Source organism: Micropterus salmoides, unplaced genomic scaffold (assembly GCF_014851395.1).
Source record: "Micropterus salmoides isolate LMB-PRFRI ecotype aquatic unplaced genomic scaffold, ASM1485139v1 Ms_hic_scaffold_4, whole genome shotgun sequence".
NCBI classification, from domain to species: domain Eukaryota; kingdom Metazoa; phylum Chordata; class Actinopteri; order Centrarchiformes; family Centrarchidae; genus Micropterus; species Micropterus salmoides.
Window position 1 is genome coordinate 31,839,518 of NW_024043372.1, and position 17,500 is coordinate 31,857,017.

The window sequence follows — 17,500 nt, forward strand, 5'->3', positions numbered from 1 at the left end:
AGTTTTCCGCATGACTGGCGGGTAAGCTCTCCCACTCCATGGTGGGTGAGAGAGGGAGCATCTTTAGGGAGGCATGTCTGTATGAGTACCCCCACCCCTTCGTCTCCTTGCTACTCTGCTAACGATCCCCCTCCTATTGCTATATGACCTACTTAAAAATATATGTGATTGTGCATGTGTGTGTTAGTGTGTGTGTTTGTGTGTGTGTGCATGTCAGCATTATCACAGGCACATGGGAAGTGGCAAACGTGCACTCCGAGCACAAAATGCTCCGGTCAGGGATGCTGAGTACATACTGTAACCTCACAGTCCCTCAACAGACTGCCACACTAACATATGTGCAATAAGGTCAACTGCTCTGCCACAGACAAACCTACCCATGCTGCAACCCCTGATAAACACACAAAAACGCACCCAGAGTCTTTAGATTGGTACTAACTGTGTTGATGTGACCAATCCCCAGAGGACGCAGAGAACCAAAATTGCAGACCACACAAAGAATGTCACGAACCTTATGCAAAAAAACTGATGAGCCAGAGCAACTGAGCAACGCTGTGTTTTAGAAAAGCCTTTCCCATGGGCTGCTGAGCTTTAGTCTACAGATCAGAGCTGGAACTCCTCACTTTGATAATTATTCATATCTGAGACAATCAAACAACCTTATCAACAGCTTGCAGAGATATAGATAAAAAACAAGGAAATTAATTATGTTTGGGTTTGATCCCCTTAATCTTTTTTGAATCAGTGCCACTGTGTTTCTGTGTTATGTTCAAGACTTTTAACAGGAAAATACCATTAAATCCACACTGCTGTCATCCTGAATGAGTCTGAGCGTAAAACCCTGACCTGCGTAAAACCCCTCCCAGGAGCGATGCGTTGAGGCACTCAGGGGGTGACAGACGTCTCTGGACCTCAGCCACGGTAACCTTGTATTTGGATGTGGAGCTCAGCAGGGAAAGACGGCCTGGTACGGAGCAGAACACCTCTGTTGGGTTTGATACCATGCCAAGCAGGGACTCTTTCTGGAAAGGAAGACCCAGAGCGTTGCCTTTGGGTAGAGTGACAGGCCCTGCGGGGTGGGGTGGGGGGGACATTGGTTAGCTGAACAGTAAAACAGTACAAAAGAAAAGAAAAAAATATTCTGGTTGTACAAGAGAATTTGTTTTATTTCCTGTGTGTGTGCATAAGCTATAATCATCGTAATCCTTTCTGTGCAAAAGAGAATCTGTGCTTTCTTGTACGTAATCACGTGGAAGAGTGTGTTTGCCGCTCTGCACGACTGAGAAAACCAGTGTCAGCTGTAGAAAACTATACAAGAGACAGCTACAGAAACTACTTTTGAAATATTGTGTTGTTTTCCAAATACTGGATGCCTGATGGTTAAACAGCTAAAATGCCCTCATGCCAAACACCATCCACAAACAGGTACACACACAGACTGCCCCTCCTCTAAGCCACAGATGCACTTCACTACTGTTTATTATTTGGTCTGACAGGCTCTAGGAATTTTAGACATTTTGTGTGTTTTTTGCTGATGACATCCCCCCCCCACAAAAGCACTGACAGGCATCGGACACACAAAACAGTACAGCACACTACAAAACATAGCTATCTTCATCCTCACCCGCAAGAACGCCCCCCTGATAATAAGTCCTCTGTAAGCGATCAAGGTTCCTGCCACCTCGTAGTCCTAATACTGAGACAGAAATCACAGAGTCACATGAGTACTTTAAGGCTCCTCTGGGGCACATGGCTGGGAATGACATGCCATTGTTTACAAGTGGAAAACCTAGATTGCCCATGGCGAGCCCTTGAGCATGGGAACGATATAATGACCCATCACTGAATTCCGTAACAAATGGAGAGTGGTTGGTGTATTGCGCAGGTGCAAATGGCTTTCTGCTCGTGACTACGCATCGTATTATTGATATTATTTAATATTTTAAAATGAATGGTAAAACATGTCTTTATACGAAATATTATATCATGGTTTTATAGATTTCTACAGAAATCTATCTATCTATCTATCTATCTATCTATCTATCTATCTATCTATCTATCTGCCTGTGTATGGTTTTAATAAATGTGGAAAGCTAAGCTGTAGAATAATCGCTCATCCTGATCATTCTCTGAGTCAAAGTCTGCTTAATGGAGCCCTGATGATAAAACAGCAGGAATAAGTTCTCCCTCAAAACAGTTCATGTCCCAACAAATTACTAAACTGTCCTTCACATGCAAGCCTAATGCCACACCCCGCCAAAAGCTGGTTCTGCAGAGCCAAACACTTCTTCCAGATCAACTCATAATTTCCTGTTAACGTGAACTGAAAAGAGCTGCAATTGCAAGCTTAACCAGCCTAGAGATGATCCAAAGCTTTCCTCTTCTCTCACAGTCAACACCGAGGTTGTGGGATTGCTCAATTTTCAAGTCTTGTCAATAGCCTGTCGTTCTGTTGTTTTTTTTTTTATAAAAAAGGGATCAGTTCTTTCACACTGGGCATCCATTCAACACCTTCACCAACAGAATAGGCTGTGGATCATATCAAGCTTAGATAAGTGCATCTCATGGATATGAGGATTATCAGTGTATGCAGTGCAAGTACAAATACAAGACTCCTCCTTTGCTGTACTCTTGCACTGAGTGTCCTGACATGCCACTATAGAAGTATGTAGAAAAGAAAATATTGTTTTAACAGTACATTTCCAGCCAGTGATTACTACATCTTTATTTGGTTATACAAAGACACATGTACCCCAGGCAGCATTTTCCAAAACTTGTTTTTCCTTTCTTTTCAAATGAACAAAGCTGTGGTCCTTTGGCACTAAAAGTTATAGATTAGTTGTGGAGGCAACTCACCTTTTTTGATGACTGTCTGATCTGCCATAATAATACTGTGGTCATCTACATTCTGATGAAAAAGAACAGAAGCAGCAATAAGCATATCAATCAATGGTAGTCAACAAAACAGCTGTCCCTGTAATATTCCAATCCAGTGTGGAAATATGCCTTAGTTGTGGCCTTTGGTTGTTTTTTAATCTCCCAAAATAATGTTCCTGTAAGCTAACTAGCTTTAATGTCTGCTTGAATGGCATCCTAAAGTGTAGGCTATTATTTGGCCTAAATGCAGCATGCCAGCAAGCTCGCACACCTCAGCGATGGCCACACACATCTAAAGTGTAATTTCAAAGATCATCTCAGTCAAATCCACTCACTTGAACATCCTCCAGTCCGTGCCCCATGTCGTGCATCCCCATGTTATCGCCAATAACCGACGGCTCTATGCTGTGCGGGTGTGGGGGCAGCAACTCCGGCCGGCGGAACCCTTCCCTCCTCACCCCTGACGAGCCTCCTTCTAGGCCCAGGATCTGACTCGCCAGTCCGCTCCTCCCGTGGGCGACGAGACCATCCTGGCCCTGCCGGCCGGGCCACGCCTGCTGCTGGTTCGATGACTGCGACTGGTGTATGGAGTTGATGTTGAAAGGGTCGCCGAGGTGGGAGTAGGGGTCACTGGACTGCGGGTAGGAGATGGGTTGGTAGGGAGGCGGGAAGTAGGGGGGCTGGAAGTCCGAACTGCCCGAGTGGGAGAGGGACGGAGAAGGGCTGTAGAGGTGCTGGCTGACCGCTGGCAGGTGAGGCAGCCGGGGGTTCCCATTGCTGTTGCCGTCGTGCCTTTCCTGAGGGACGGAAGAGACAAGGCAGCTGTGAGGCATGACAAGATAGCAGGTAGTGGCATGATGTCCACTGAAGATAAACTCTTATATATATATATATATATATATATATATATATATATTATTTTAACTACAATTTTAATGTGAACATATCCTATATTTATTAGGCCTACATATTATTCTTTAGCGTGGGAAAGAAATCTAGGCCTACCTCATTATTTAGTCTAAATTAAATTGGCTATTGAAATCTTATTATGTCCTTACGTGTTTCTTATAGCCCTATAAAGTAGCCTTATAAATTAGACTATGCAACATTTGGAAAATAGGCCTATATGTTTTTGAATTTTTTTATTTTATTTTAGGCTAGTAGTCGCCTCTAGTAGAAGTCTGGAAGTCTTCTTCTTCTTCTTATAATTAGGCTATTTTAATTCTTCTTCTTCTTCTTATAATAATTATTATTATTATGGCTTCATAATATTACTGTTGTTTTTATAGAAATAGGTAATTATCATCTATTTCTTCTGAAAATTGCGTCTTGCTTTTACAGTTACAGGCGTCAACCCCCCCCCCCCACACACACACACAATTGACTTCAGCCGTTTTTGTCCTCCTGTTGTGGTCTGTTATTCTGACTGATTAGGATTTCCATTTTATCTCCACTGATCTTATCTTATCACTATCACCAGCTTATAAGGCGCATATCAAACCATATAGACATGCGCGTGTCATTGAATGGCAAACTTTTGTTCGATGTCAAAAGGAACTTTCCCCTCTGTTTGCATCTCTATCGAAACTTACCTCACAGTCATCCTCATATTTCACGTTGTCGGCTAATTTCCACAACATTCTTACAGACGAGGGAAAAAAGACTATCCGTTAGAGGGGAAAAAAAGACTAAAAGAAAAAGAAAAAAACTATTGCCGCCTGTGAGTTAATCCAGGTATGAATAAATTAAGAGCTTCCTGATGATCATGAACCCCCTTGTTCTTCAGCTGCGGCAAAGAGGCGAAGTTGTGGGTGAAGGCTGAAGGGGCGGACTGACCGACCGACTGACTATCCAACCGCAGATATGAGTTTCCACAGCCACTATGAGAGAAATAATCGTTGTCAAGCAGTATTACCCCCCTCTCCGGTCAACGTGCTCTGTAGTTCTGTTGTGGAAGCGGGCGAAAATGGTGCATATAAGAAACTTGACTCCCTCTTATGGACAAAACAGCGACGTTCAGTCTCATTGGTGCACACCGAGCACTGCACTATATCTGCACAGCCGCTCCGAGTGGGCGTCACCCAGCGCGATGATGTCAGTGAAAAGGGAAAATGAAAATATTGCTGATTGGCGGGATAACTGTCCAATCAGAATTCTGTCCGTATGTATAGCGTCAGACATTTAAACCCTATGGATTTCACTATAGCCAACTTCTCATGGCTTACAGTGACTGAAGTCTCCCACCACCTACAAGGTTGTTTTTATCTCCTCAAGGCCGCTCAGTGGCTACAATACAGGGCTTTAAAATGTGTAGGAGGATACCTGTAGGCTCTGAGTCATAGACACACTGAGATCCATGGTTAACAAAGAGATTCGAAGTTATAGTTCTTTAAATATTCCTCCAGTTATTAAGGAAACAACTTATTTTCCCTTCTTGTTGAGTAAAAATACAACATTTGTTTTCTTTTCTTTAATTTTGAGTCTGAGCCAACACAACGTTGATTGTTGCTGTGGCCGACTTCCAGACAACCAAAGGTGATTTTGATCTTAATCGTTGTTTTAACATTATACTTCTTAGCATTAGGCCTATTATTATGGTTGTTATTATTATAATTATTATTGTTCGCAGTGATGGAATTTGCATTTACTGTTATTAGAAGTAGGCCTATAGTGGAATAATAGCCTCTATATGTTCCTTATGCATGCCTGGATTAAACTAAACTTGTGCTCATCATGTTTACCGACTCAAAATGAGCAAGATATCAAGATAGTATATCTCTGCGTTTTGAATGCTAAAATAGAATAATAGGCATTCAAAAGAACCCATTTTAATGTAGCCTAGGTGTTTCACAGTGGTGGTTAAGTGCTTGTTTCAAACCGCAGTAAGCCCGGGGGTTTAGCAGCATCAGTCTCTCAAAAACCTCTAAAGCTCAAAGGATCTCAACAAACAAGTCTTTCTTAACAGAATTTACATTTTTGGTGGAGCTTTGCAATGTCCAAAACAGGGGCTGCTTTGAAGCTTTGATATGCACCAAATCCCAAGGTGAGGACAAAAGATGTTTTTTCCCCCTTCTTCTTTTTTTAACTGTAAAGATTTTTCGTTATTTCGTTAGTCAGTTTTATTGTTGCCGTTAAACCTTTCAAATTCGGCATTTTGAAATATCTCCTTCCGCAACAGAAAGTACTGTAATGTAATTTGAAGTCATATTTAGTACCCCTATTAAAATGTCAGATTATAATTTGTGAGATTATTGGACGGACCTTTGTCTTTTAGGATAACAGCCATGTGGTGGATGCTGCGGTGATCGGCTGTGCATGGGAACAACAGGACGTGGGCGACTGAGGATTATCTTTTTTTGCGAGTTGGGCTTGGGCTTGTTGTGATGCGGAGCACAAGTGAAATGCGCGCTGATTAAATGTTAGGCCTACTTCACGTTGGAAGAGACGCGGAGCAGACCTAAAGGAAGTTAGTCACGCTTGGCCTGACCGTGATGTTCCGTACAATGCTGATGCTATAAGCTTGCCATTTTAAATGACAGTCGACTGCAGTGACAACCGACTAAGCTGATGTCAGGTGTAGGCTAAGGTTTAAAGGGATCCACGGCCGGAAAAAAATTAAATTTCACACAATTAGGGAGTTCTACTTAGTGACTTTTTATTACGTTTCTATAGGCTAGATATGTGTCCATAAATACTGTAATATAAAACAATTGTTATAAGGCTTATCTATAACCTGATTTATATCTCCTTTTATTTAGAATATCAACAAAGACCACATAGCCCCTTATAAAGTTCACTGTGATACTGTAAATGATCTATATGCACATGTATGTTACCCTATGTTTGTATTAGCCTAGGTAATGCCTTTAACTTTATTTGATTTACTTATGATTTCTCTATGGTCTTGCAGGACTATTTTCACTGAGGCGACATGCTGCAATTTCATCAAAAATAAATAATTAAATAAATATGTTTGTGTTGTAGAAATAACAAAAGAGAGAAAAAACAAATAGGCTATATGCCCAGTAATTACATTTATTGAAAGTCTATTTCAAAGTCTATTTCAGTTTCGACCATAAACAGCACTACAGCGTTTTAATCCAGTAGCCTCAAATCAAATTACTCGAAGTTTTTGAGAGAACAAAGCCTTGGCCTTCTCGACATTAATCACGGGTTACTCAAAAGCGCATACGGCGCTGCGCGATTACAAACAGGTGATTATGGTGAAAAGCAATAAAACAAATATAGGCTCAGCAGCAAAAAGCGATAAACATGATGCTGGTTGGCTTAAAGTAAGTCAGCTGTAACAGGAAAATACACGAATAAACTCACCCTCCAGTCTATCCTCTCCAGTAAAGACATCTGTAAGGCTCCAGTCACAGCAATCCCACTGAGACTCAGCGAATGAGTGAAACCAAGAGAGGTTTACGATGCCGACTTCACCTGACGGTCGTGCAGTGCGCATGCGCCACAGTATAACACACCTGAGCGGGATAAATCAAAACAATCTATAGTTTCTAGATGAAACCCCGCTTTTATTATGTTTTATGTAAAGCAGCATGCTCTCTAAAATGGTTTGAGCTGCGAAAAGGAGCACACAGGCCTTTAGGCCTATATTTTTTAAAACAAGGTAAGATTAATATGCGACCAACAGGCTAAAACCTTTAACCGGGATAGAATTATAGTTAATCTCATAATTATCTGCCATGGTTGAGTAACAAAATAATCAAAAAGTCACAGTACAGGCTAAAGTAAAAAAAGACGTGAGGAAATTTCAGTATGATGTAATTCCACCCCCAAAGCCACATAGCCCCAGGCTGACCAAAAGAATCTGCTTTCAAAAGCCAATGACGCTTTTTAAGGCCTAAAATGGCTCTTGTTATCTGATCTCCCCGACATAGGCCTACTTTAACTTAAACTGATGAACAGATCAAAGTGTCTTCCCTGTGTGGTGCAGAATGTAACATGCATATCTCGTTCTGAGAAAACAGTCCCATCTTTCTGACCTGCAGCCCTGACACCTGCCATAAAATCTAGTCTCATTAAACAATGTAATTTCAAATAATTTGGAGAAATAATGGAAACAACTGTGCATGTCTGACCTTAGGAAAGATTCATAGCCTAACCACTAAGATTTCGTGGTCTAATTACCATTTCCAATGCCTATGAATCTGTTATGATTAACTGCAAAAAACTCAGCTGTATGAACTATTGTGTGAAAAAAGACAGACATAATCGAACACATAAAGGCCCATGATTTCCAACTTTAGGCCTATTTGAATTCCATAGCTTATAGGCCTTATGCTGGACGTTTTTAATGAATGAAAGTTTAACATGAATGTTAACCTATATAAATCTTATTACAATTTGTTACAATGTTATAGTGAGCGCAAACCTCCTGATAAATCTCTTTAAATATGCATTCATCAGCTGTGAATCCCATAGTTCTCTCCAGCAGGATACAGTAAATGTATGCTGTCTTTAGAAACACCCACTCAGATCAGAAAATGTATCCTGGGTGTTTCCAAAATTGGGGCCACTTAAAGCCAATACTATTCTTTGAAAAATGCTACTGAAAAATATAAAACAAACAAAAGAGCTATTAGAAAATTCATCCGTTTTTTTGCTAGAGCGCAAAGAGTTTGTATGGTTACTAACAAGAGGTCAATCAGAAGAAAAAAAAACGTACGCCTACATGAGCTTATGTGGTTCTTATTATTGATTAATAATTTTTTTGTAAACCACCTACTCAGTGAATTCATGTGTGCAGAAAGATATAAATCGACACCAAACGGGAAAACATGTCATCGACTGCAGCTGGATGAAGACAAGAGGACGCAATGTTTTTATATTTTTTTTGCCACAGTGATTGGATTATTTATGGTGTAACTTACATTTAATGAGAAGCAGGCAGACTCCCCTGTGTTCTTTTTTACCCTGCTTACCAGCGGGAGTCTTTAAAATCACAGGGTGTGATACAAACGCCTCTGCTGCCGCCTTGTGGCTGCATCCTCATATTGCCACAGAGATGACATCAATTCATCAATCATCTTCTTGACTGAAAAATAGTCAGTATTACTTTGACGCCAGTTTAACATAACTCATATAGACAGTTAAAAGTAGTGTCCAGTGGTGGATTTCAACTAACCACATTTACTCAAGTACTGTACTTAAATACAAATCTGACGTACATTATTTGAGTATTTCCATTTCTAATTCCATCTTTGAAAAGTTATACATTTTTTCCTGTAATTTAAGTCAAAAAGTGAAACTTTCATATATTCTTGAATCATTAGGCCTACACATAAATTGAAATATGCAAGCCTTTTTTTGTTAGTCTTGATGATTCTGGCGTACAGCTAATGCAGAAAGTCCATATCTCAAAAATATTAGAATATTAAAATAAAGAATGTATAATACAGAAATGTTGACCTTTTGAAAAGTTGAAAAGTTCTGAAAAAGGTTTATTTATGTACTTAGTAGGCTACTTGGTCAGGGCTCCTTTTGCATGAATTACTGCATCAATGCGGCATGGCATGGAGGCACTCAGCCTGTGACTCTGCTGAGGTGTTATGGAAGCCCAGGCTGCTTTCATAGCGACCTTCAGCTCTTCTGTATTGTTGGGTCTGGTGTCTCTTACTTTTACTTTTGACAGCTCATAGATTCTCTATTACGGTTCAGATCAGGTGAGTTGGCTGGCCAATTAAGCACAGTAACACCATGGCCAGCAAACCAGTAACTAGTGGTTTTGGCCCTGTGGGCAGGTGCCTCCTGCTGGAAAAGGAAATCAGCATCTCAGTAAAGCTTGTCAGCAGATGGAAGCATGAAGTGAGGTAAAATCTCCTGGTAGATGCTGCACTGACTCTGGACTTGATCAAACACAGCGGATCATCACCAGCAGATGACATGGCACTCCAAATCATCACTGACTGTGGAAACCTCACATTGGACTACAAGCAACTTGGATTCTGTGCCTCTCCACTCGTCCTCCAGACTCTGGGACCTTGATTTCCAAATGTAAAGCAAAATTTACTTTCATCTGAAAAGAGGACTTGTGAAGGACCACTGAGCAGCGGGCCCGTTATTTTTCTCCTTAGCCCGGGTAAGACGCTTCTGGCGTTGTCTCTGGTTCACAAGTGGCTTGACAGGAATGTGTCACTAGTAGCTCATTTCCTGGACGTGTCTGTGCCAGGTGGCTCTTGATGCACAGACTCCACTCAACGTGAAGCTCCCCCAAGTTCTTGAATCGGCTTTGGTTGTCTCTGCGGTCGACCCTGTTGCTTGTTTACCTTTTCCTTCCACATTTTAACCTTCCAGTCAAATTTCCATGAATATGCTTTGATACAGCACTCTGTGAACAGCCAGCCCTTTCAGCAATGCCCGTCTGTGGCTTACCTTCCTTGTGGAAATTGAATATATGAATAATAAATAATATTAAAGCTGCAAGCAGCGTTGGGCGGGCCCTCGCACTTGTAGCGCGTCCGCGTGTGAGCCGGCCGAGTTGCACATTCTGGAGCTCTGCCGGTGCGGCTCTGAATTTGCTACGCGGTTCCGACGCCGCATGAAGGTGTTATATGTCACTTCCTGTGTCCCCTATGTGGAGCTACATAGCACTTGCCGCTATGAATATAAATCGGTATTGGCGTGTAGATGTCTGCGGGGTGGGACAGTTATGAAGCACGTAAAGTTTGTTTCAGATGTGAGCATGTACACTGAACAATAATGTACCCAAACAATAAAATAAATTCCTTTTATATTTCCCTGCCTTGTTGTTTATCTGTACATACAGAGGAAGAATGTGAGAACAGCGCACATTTCATCGTTACTGTGTGTTAGAGCATGGGAGAACAGTGGATACTTTTAATACAGCCCACACCCCTAATACTGTGTAACTATAACAAGTAGAGAACAGAAGAAAAAGATGTTCTTTCTTTACAACTGTCTGCATAGCTTACTCATATTGTGTAATGAATGAAAATAAATAGGCCTACTAGGCTCCTCTCTACTTGACATTTAAGATTAGCTTGTTTGATCCACCTTCATACACATGTGACATTACTGTACAACTTGAGAAAGGTGAGTTGTTTTCTGCTCCAGCCTGCCTAAAAGAAAAGCGTTTTTGGGATTAAATGGACTTTATTAGCTGCTGCAGTGCAGGATGAACTCAGAACAGACCCATTTCTCACCTTATTATTCTAAATCATACAACGAAGAAGAAGAAATGCATAATAAATCCTGGGACAAAATCTGTCCACAAATACTGTACAGCATGTAGTCTAATGAACAAGACTTGTGTTATAGCTGACTGGGGCAGTGAAATGTTTAATTTTTTAATTCATGTGGTCATAGTTGTCCACAGCTCAAATCAGAATATAAGAAGAAATGTTTAATACCACCTCAAGAAGGCTTCCTATCAGAAAGGTAGGAAGGTATTTCAAATGTACAACTGCAGTACTTAAATCTAAGTAAAGTAATTTCCCTGACATTTTTGTGTTACTTTACTTTAATAGACGCATGTAACAGGTTTTATACTTCCTGTGAGTATAATCCAATCAATCATATTTTCATACTGTATATCCGTTGTGTAATTTGATAAATTGTGTTGTATGTCGTGCTCGCATCTCAGAGAAGACTCTGACTGCAACATGCGTCTTTGGAAAGAGAGAAACAGACAGAAAAAGTCTCTAACTCTGCCTGTCAGCTCGCTCTGCTCCGTTAAAACTGAATTTACCATAAAGAATTGAATACTAGTGCACTCCAGATTTAGCTGCAGCCAGCTGACCGTGTGCTTCTCCCTATACCGCAGTTCTGTGTCCATGCATGCAGCAAACTGAAAGCACTGTCTGTCGGAGCGTCTACGTGAAAAGAGAAGGAAGACATGGCTGGTAGTGTTGTCTTCAGAGTTGTTAAACACCTCAGCGCACTGAAGGAAGCCATCTGACTGTGTGAGGGGCAAGATCGTTGATGTCTGCAGGCAGAGTAGGAGCTCTCCTGTCTGACTGGTCCACCAATAGGAGAGAAGATGACCCCTTGAGACACAGCCCCTCCTCATTTGCATAATAAGGCAGAAATGCATACAGAAATGTAAAAAGGACAGGCAGAAATAAATATCATGGGTGAAAATAAATAAGGTAGAAAAATACAAAGGAAGAATAAAACAGACAAAAATATTAAAACACACACATAAATAAATACATAAAAAAATTAGTAATAAATAAAGTTGAAGATTATAACGGAGAATAAATAAATAAGGTAATTATAACAAAGGTGAATAAGTAAAGGCACTAATTAAATATATACATTTATGTCTCCTTGTATAATTTAATTACTACCTACATTTATTTATTAGGGCCCGAGCACGACCATGTGAGGTCCCTATTGAATTTGCTAAGATTATATATTTTTAGGGCCCGAGCACGACCGTGTGAGGTCCCTATTGAATTTGCTAAGATTATATTTAGGGCCCGAGCACGACCGTGTGAGGTCCCTATTGAATTTGCTAAGATTATATATTTAGGGCCCGAGCACGACCGTGCGAGGTCCCTATTGAATTTGCTAAGATTATATATTTAGGGCCCGAGCACGACCGTGCGAGGAAAACTCACCAAAATTTGCAAACATGTCAGAACCGGTGAAAAATTTTGTATTCTACAAGTTTCGCACATGGGCGTGGCAAAATGACTCGCTAGCGCCACCTAGAAAATTGGAAAAGATTAGCCCCTCGTTCACGTTCAACCTACATGTACGAAATTTTCTGGGGACATGTATCATATCAAGACGCACAAAAAAGCCTCAAGAACCCATAGCCTAAAGTCAACAGGAAGTCGGCCATTTTGAATTTTACGGCCATTTTTGGATGATTTACACACTTCGTACTTTAACGAACTCCTCCTAGGGATTTAGTCGGATCGACGTCAAATTTCTGCTGTGCCTTCTAAAGGCATTGAAGATGAAAAGTTGTGCTATTTGCGAGTTTTCGTCAATGGGCGTGTCCGTGGCGTCGATGATTCGCTATGAAACAGGAAGTTGTCATAACTTCAGTGTAAATGCTCACATCTGGACCAAACTGTACATGTAGGATGAGAGTCCCGCCCTGAACACATGTACATGCCGACATTCACCCACAGTCATAGCGCCACCTGCTGGCAACAGGAAGTGACCTTTAACGAAGCAGCCCCCGCCGCACGTTTCACCTACGTGCACGAATTTTCTGTGGTACGTGTATCTTGTCCAGACGCATAAAAAAGCCTCTTGGAGTGATGCCTTAAAATCAACAGGAAGTCGGCCATTTTGAATTTTATGTCAAATTTTGGATGATTTACACACTTCCTACTTTAACAAACTCCTCCTAGGGATTTAGTGCGACCGACTTCAAATTTGTGCTGTGCCTTCTAAAGGCATTGAAGATGAAAAGTTGTGCTATTTGCGAGTTTTCGTCAATGGGTGTGTCCGTGGCGTGGCGTCAAAGATCAAGATGTTGCCACCACCATGCTTGACGGTGGGGATGGTGTTCTTTGGGTTGTACTCGGTGTTCTTTGCCCTCCAAACACGACGAGTTGAGTTGAGGCCAAAAAGTTCTATTTTGGTCTCATCTGACCACATCACCTTCTTCCAGGCCTCTTCTGAGTCGTCCAGGTGGTGAATGGCGAACTTCATGCGGGCCTGTACAGGTTTCTTCTTGAGCAGGGGGACCTTGCGTGCGCTGCAGGATTTCAATCCATGACGGCGTAGTGTGTTACCAACTGTTTCTTTTGTAACTGTGGTCCCAGCTGCCTTCAGTTGATTCATCAGTTCCCCCCTTGTGGTTTTGGGATGATTCCTCACCGTTCGCATGATCAGGGACACCCCACGAGGCGAGATCTTGTGTGGAGGCCCAGACCGAGGGAGGTTGGCGGTGGTGTGGTGCTTCTTCCATTTCCTGATAACTGCACCGACAGTTGATCTTTTCTCTCCAAGTTGCTTTCCGATTCTCTTGTAGCCCATCCCAGCCTTGTGCAGATCAACAATCTTGTCCCTGATGTCCGTAGAAAGCTCTTTGGTCTTGCCCATGGTGGTGATGTTGGATGCTGGTTGTTTGGGTGTTGACAGGCGTCTTTTATACAGGTAACGAGGTGAGGCAGGTGTATTTGATGTAGATAATTGGTTGGGATTGGGGCTGTGTCTTAAAGAAAGACTAACTGGCTTGTAGGAGCCAGAATACTTGCTGTTTGGTAGGGGGTCATATACTTGTTTTTCCTCATCAGATGGTTATCAATTTTTATAAATTCATATGATGTGATTTTCTGGAATTTTCTTTGGGATTCTGTCTTTCACTGTTAGAATGTACATATGATTAAAATTGTAGATTGTTGCATTCTTTGTAAGTGGGCAAACCTGCAAAATCAGCAAGGGGTCAAATACTTATTTCCCCCACTGTAAATACAGAAATAAATAAATGCTCAATAAATAAATAAGCATCCAATTAAATACACAAAAAAATAAAGTAAGTCATCTTCTCTGCTATTGGTGGACCAGTCAGACAGGAGAGCTCTAGGCCTACTCTGCCTGCAGACATCAACGATCTTGCCCCTCACACAGTCAGATGGCTTCCTTCAGTGCGCTGAGGTGTTTAACAACTCTGAAGACACTACCAGCCATGTCTTCCTTCTCTTTTCACGTAGACGCTCCGACAGACAGTGCTTTCAGTTTGCTGCATGCATGGACACAGAACTGCGGTATAGGGAGAAGCACACGGTCAGCTGGCTGCAGCTAAATCTGGAGTGCACTCGTATTCAATTCTGTATGGTAAATTCAGTTTTAACGGAGCAGAGCGAGCTGACAGGCAGAGTTAGAGACTTTTTCTGTCCGTTTCTCTCTTTACAAAGACGCATGTTGCAGTCAGAGTCTTCTCTGAAGAGGGCAATGAAGTCTCAGTAGTACACGATGCGAGCACCACATACAACACAATTTATCAAATTACACAACGGATATACAGTATGAAAATATGATTGATTGGATTATACTCACAGGAAGTATAAAACCTGTTACATGCGTCTATTAAAAGTAAAGTAACACAAAAATGTCAGGGAAATTACTTTACTTAGATTTAAGTACTGCAGTTGTACATTTGAAATACCTTCCTACCTTTCTGATAGGAAGCCTTCTTGAGGTGGTATAAAACATTTCTTCTTATATTCTGATTTGAGTTGTGGACAACTATGATCACATGAATTAAAAAAATTAAACATTTCACTGCCCGAGTCAGCTATAACACAAGTCTTGTTCATTAGACTACATGCTGTACAGTATTGTGGACAGATTTGTCCCAGGATTTATTATGCATTTCTTCTTCTTCGTTGTATGATTTAGAATAATAAGGTGAGAAATGGGTCTGTTCTGAGTTCATCCTGCACTGCAGCAGCTAATAAAGTCCATTTAATCCCAAAAACGCTTTTCTTTTAGGCAGGCTGCAGCAGAAAACAACTCACCTTTCTCAAGTTGTACAGTAATGTCACATGTGTATGAAGGTGGATCAAACAAGCTAATCTTAAATGTCAAAGTAGAGAGGAGCCTAGTAGGCCTATTTATTTTCATTCATTACACAATATGAGTAAGCTATGCAGACAGTTGTAAAGAAAGAACATCTTTTTCTTCTGTTCTCTACTTGTTATAGTTACACAGTATTAGGGGTGTGGGCTGTATTAAAAGTATCCACTGTTCTCCCATGCTCTAACACACGTAACGATGAAATGTGCGCTGTTCTCACATTCTTCTCTGTATGTACAGATAAACAACAAGGCAGGGAAATATAAAAGGAATTTATTTATTGTTTGGGTACATTATTGTTCAGTGTACATGCTCACATCTGAAACAAACTTTACGTGCTTGATAACTCTCCCACCCCGCAGACATCTACACGCCAATACCGATTTATATTCATAGCGGCAAGTGCTATGTAGCTCCACGTAGGGGACACAGGAAGTGACATATAACACCTTCATGTGGCGTCATAACCGCGTAGCAAATTCAGAGCCGCACCGGCAGAGCTCCAGAATATGCAACTCGGCCGGCTCACACGCGGACGCGCTTACAAGTGTGAGGGCCCGCCCAATGCGGCTTGCAGCTTTGATTTTTTCTTTTTTCTGCAAAGTAGGCTCAACTGACATGGCCTAAACATACTCGAAAACTCACCAAAATTTGCAAACATGTCAGAACCGGTGAAAAATTTCGTATTTTATCGGTTTCGCGCATGGGCAACAGAAAGTGACCTTTAACGAAGCAGCCCCCGCCGCACGTTTCACCTACGTGCACGAATTTTCTGTGGTACGTGTATCTTGTCCAGACGCACAAAAAAGTCTCTTGGAGCCATAGCCTAAACCCAACAGGAAGTCGGCCATTTTGAATTTTACGTCAAATTTGGATGATTTACACACTTTGTACTTTAACGAACTCCTCCTAGGGATTTAGTCCGACCGACCTCAAATTTCTGCTGTGCCTTCTAAAGGCATTGAAGATGAAAAGTTGTGCTATTTGCGAGTTTTCGTCAATGGGCGTGTCCGTGGCGTGGCGTCAAAGATCAACTCTTCGCCATGACACAGTAAGTTGTCGTAACTTCAGTGTATATGCTCACATCTGGACCAAACTGTACATGTAGGATGAGAGTCCAGCCCTGAACACATGTACATGCCGACATTCACCCACAGTCATAGCGCCACCTGCTGGCAACAGGAAGTGACTTTTAACGAAGCAGCCCCCGCCGCACGTTTCACCTACGTGCACAAATTTTCTGTGGTACGTGTATCTTGTCCAGACGCACAAAAAAGCCTCTTGGAGTGATGCCCTAAAACCAACAGGAAGTCTGATGATTTACACACTTCGTACTTTAACGAACTCCTCATAGGGATTTAGTCCGACCGACCTCAAATTTCTGCTGTGCCTTCTAAAGGCATTGAAGATGAAAAGTTGTGCTATCTGTGAATTTTCGTCAATGGGCGTGTCCGTGGCGTGGCGTCAAAGATCAACTCTTCGCCATGACACAGGAAGTTGTTGTAACACCCCGCAGACATCTACACACCAATACCGATTTATATTCATAGCGGCAAGTGCTATGTAGCTCCACATAGGGGACACAGGAAGTGACATATAGCACCTTCATGTGGCGTCCGAACCGTGTAGCAAATTCACAGCCGTACCGGCAGAGCTCCAGAATGTACAACTCTGCCGGCTCACACCCGGACACGCTACAAGTGCGAGGGCCCGCCCAACGCTGCTTGCAGCTTTAATTTTTCTCTATTCTTCTATTATTCTTATGTAACGTTTCTTTGTTTATTCCATATTTCTATATTTCTACATCTATTTATGTCAACTGTATGTGTGTGCGTGTAGCACCTTATCACCAAAGCAAATTACTTGTATGTGTAAAACACTACTTGGCAATAAAGCTCCTTCTGATTCTTCTAAATGAGCTCCAGTTTAAACATTCAATAGTATATACTCATTCAAATACTTTGATTGGAATGAAAGTTTTTTTTCCCATTAAAAACAGCTTAATAACCTCATTAAAATGTATTAAAACTACATTTACCTTTTCTCTGTCATTAAAATATCCACATCTATGAATATATAATTATTGTTCGTTTCAAAA

At 41.5% G+C, this 17,500-nt stretch overlaps 1 protein-coding gene across 2 annotated transcripts; it reads right to left on the reverse strand.

Moving 5' to 3' along the window:
- Positions 1-18: 18 nt before the first annotated feature.
- LOC119885502 (transcription factor AP-2 gamma-like) lies at positions 19-4,762 on the reverse strand. 2 transcript variants are annotated; one of them, XM_038695553.1, is made up of 5 exons: positions 4,470-4,762; positions 3,213-3,674; positions 2,857-2,908; positions 1,625-1,696; positions 19-1,069 (listed from the first exon to the last, which is right to left on the reverse strand). In XM_038695553.1, exons 1-5 carry the CDS (start codon positions 4,515-4,517, stop codon positions 813-815), a joined length of 891 nt encoding a protein of 296 aa, XP_038551481.1. In that variant the 5' UTR covers positions 4,518-4,762; the 3' UTR covers positions 19-812. The 2 variants fall into 2 exon arrangements, with proteins under 2 accessions (XP_038551481.1, XP_038551482.1); XM_038695554.1 differs by lacking the exon at positions 1,625-1,696.
- Positions 4,763-17,500: the final 12,738 nt, after the last annotated feature.

Bases quoted from the DNA above. Each gene is read 5' to 3' on its own strand.
- LOC119885502 (XM_038695553.1), bottom strand. From the start codon at position 4,517: ATGTTGTGGAAATTAGCCGACAACGTGAAATATGAGGATGACTGTGAG. The intron at 3,675-4,469 runs GTAAGTTTCGAT...TCCGTCCCTCAG, and splicing joins AATATGAGGATGACTGTGAG to GAAAGGCACGACGGCAACAG. The intron at 1,070-1,624 runs GTGAGGATGAAG...CCCACCCCGCAG, and splicing joins TCAGGGGGGCGTTCTTGCGG to GGCCTGTCACTCTACCCAAA.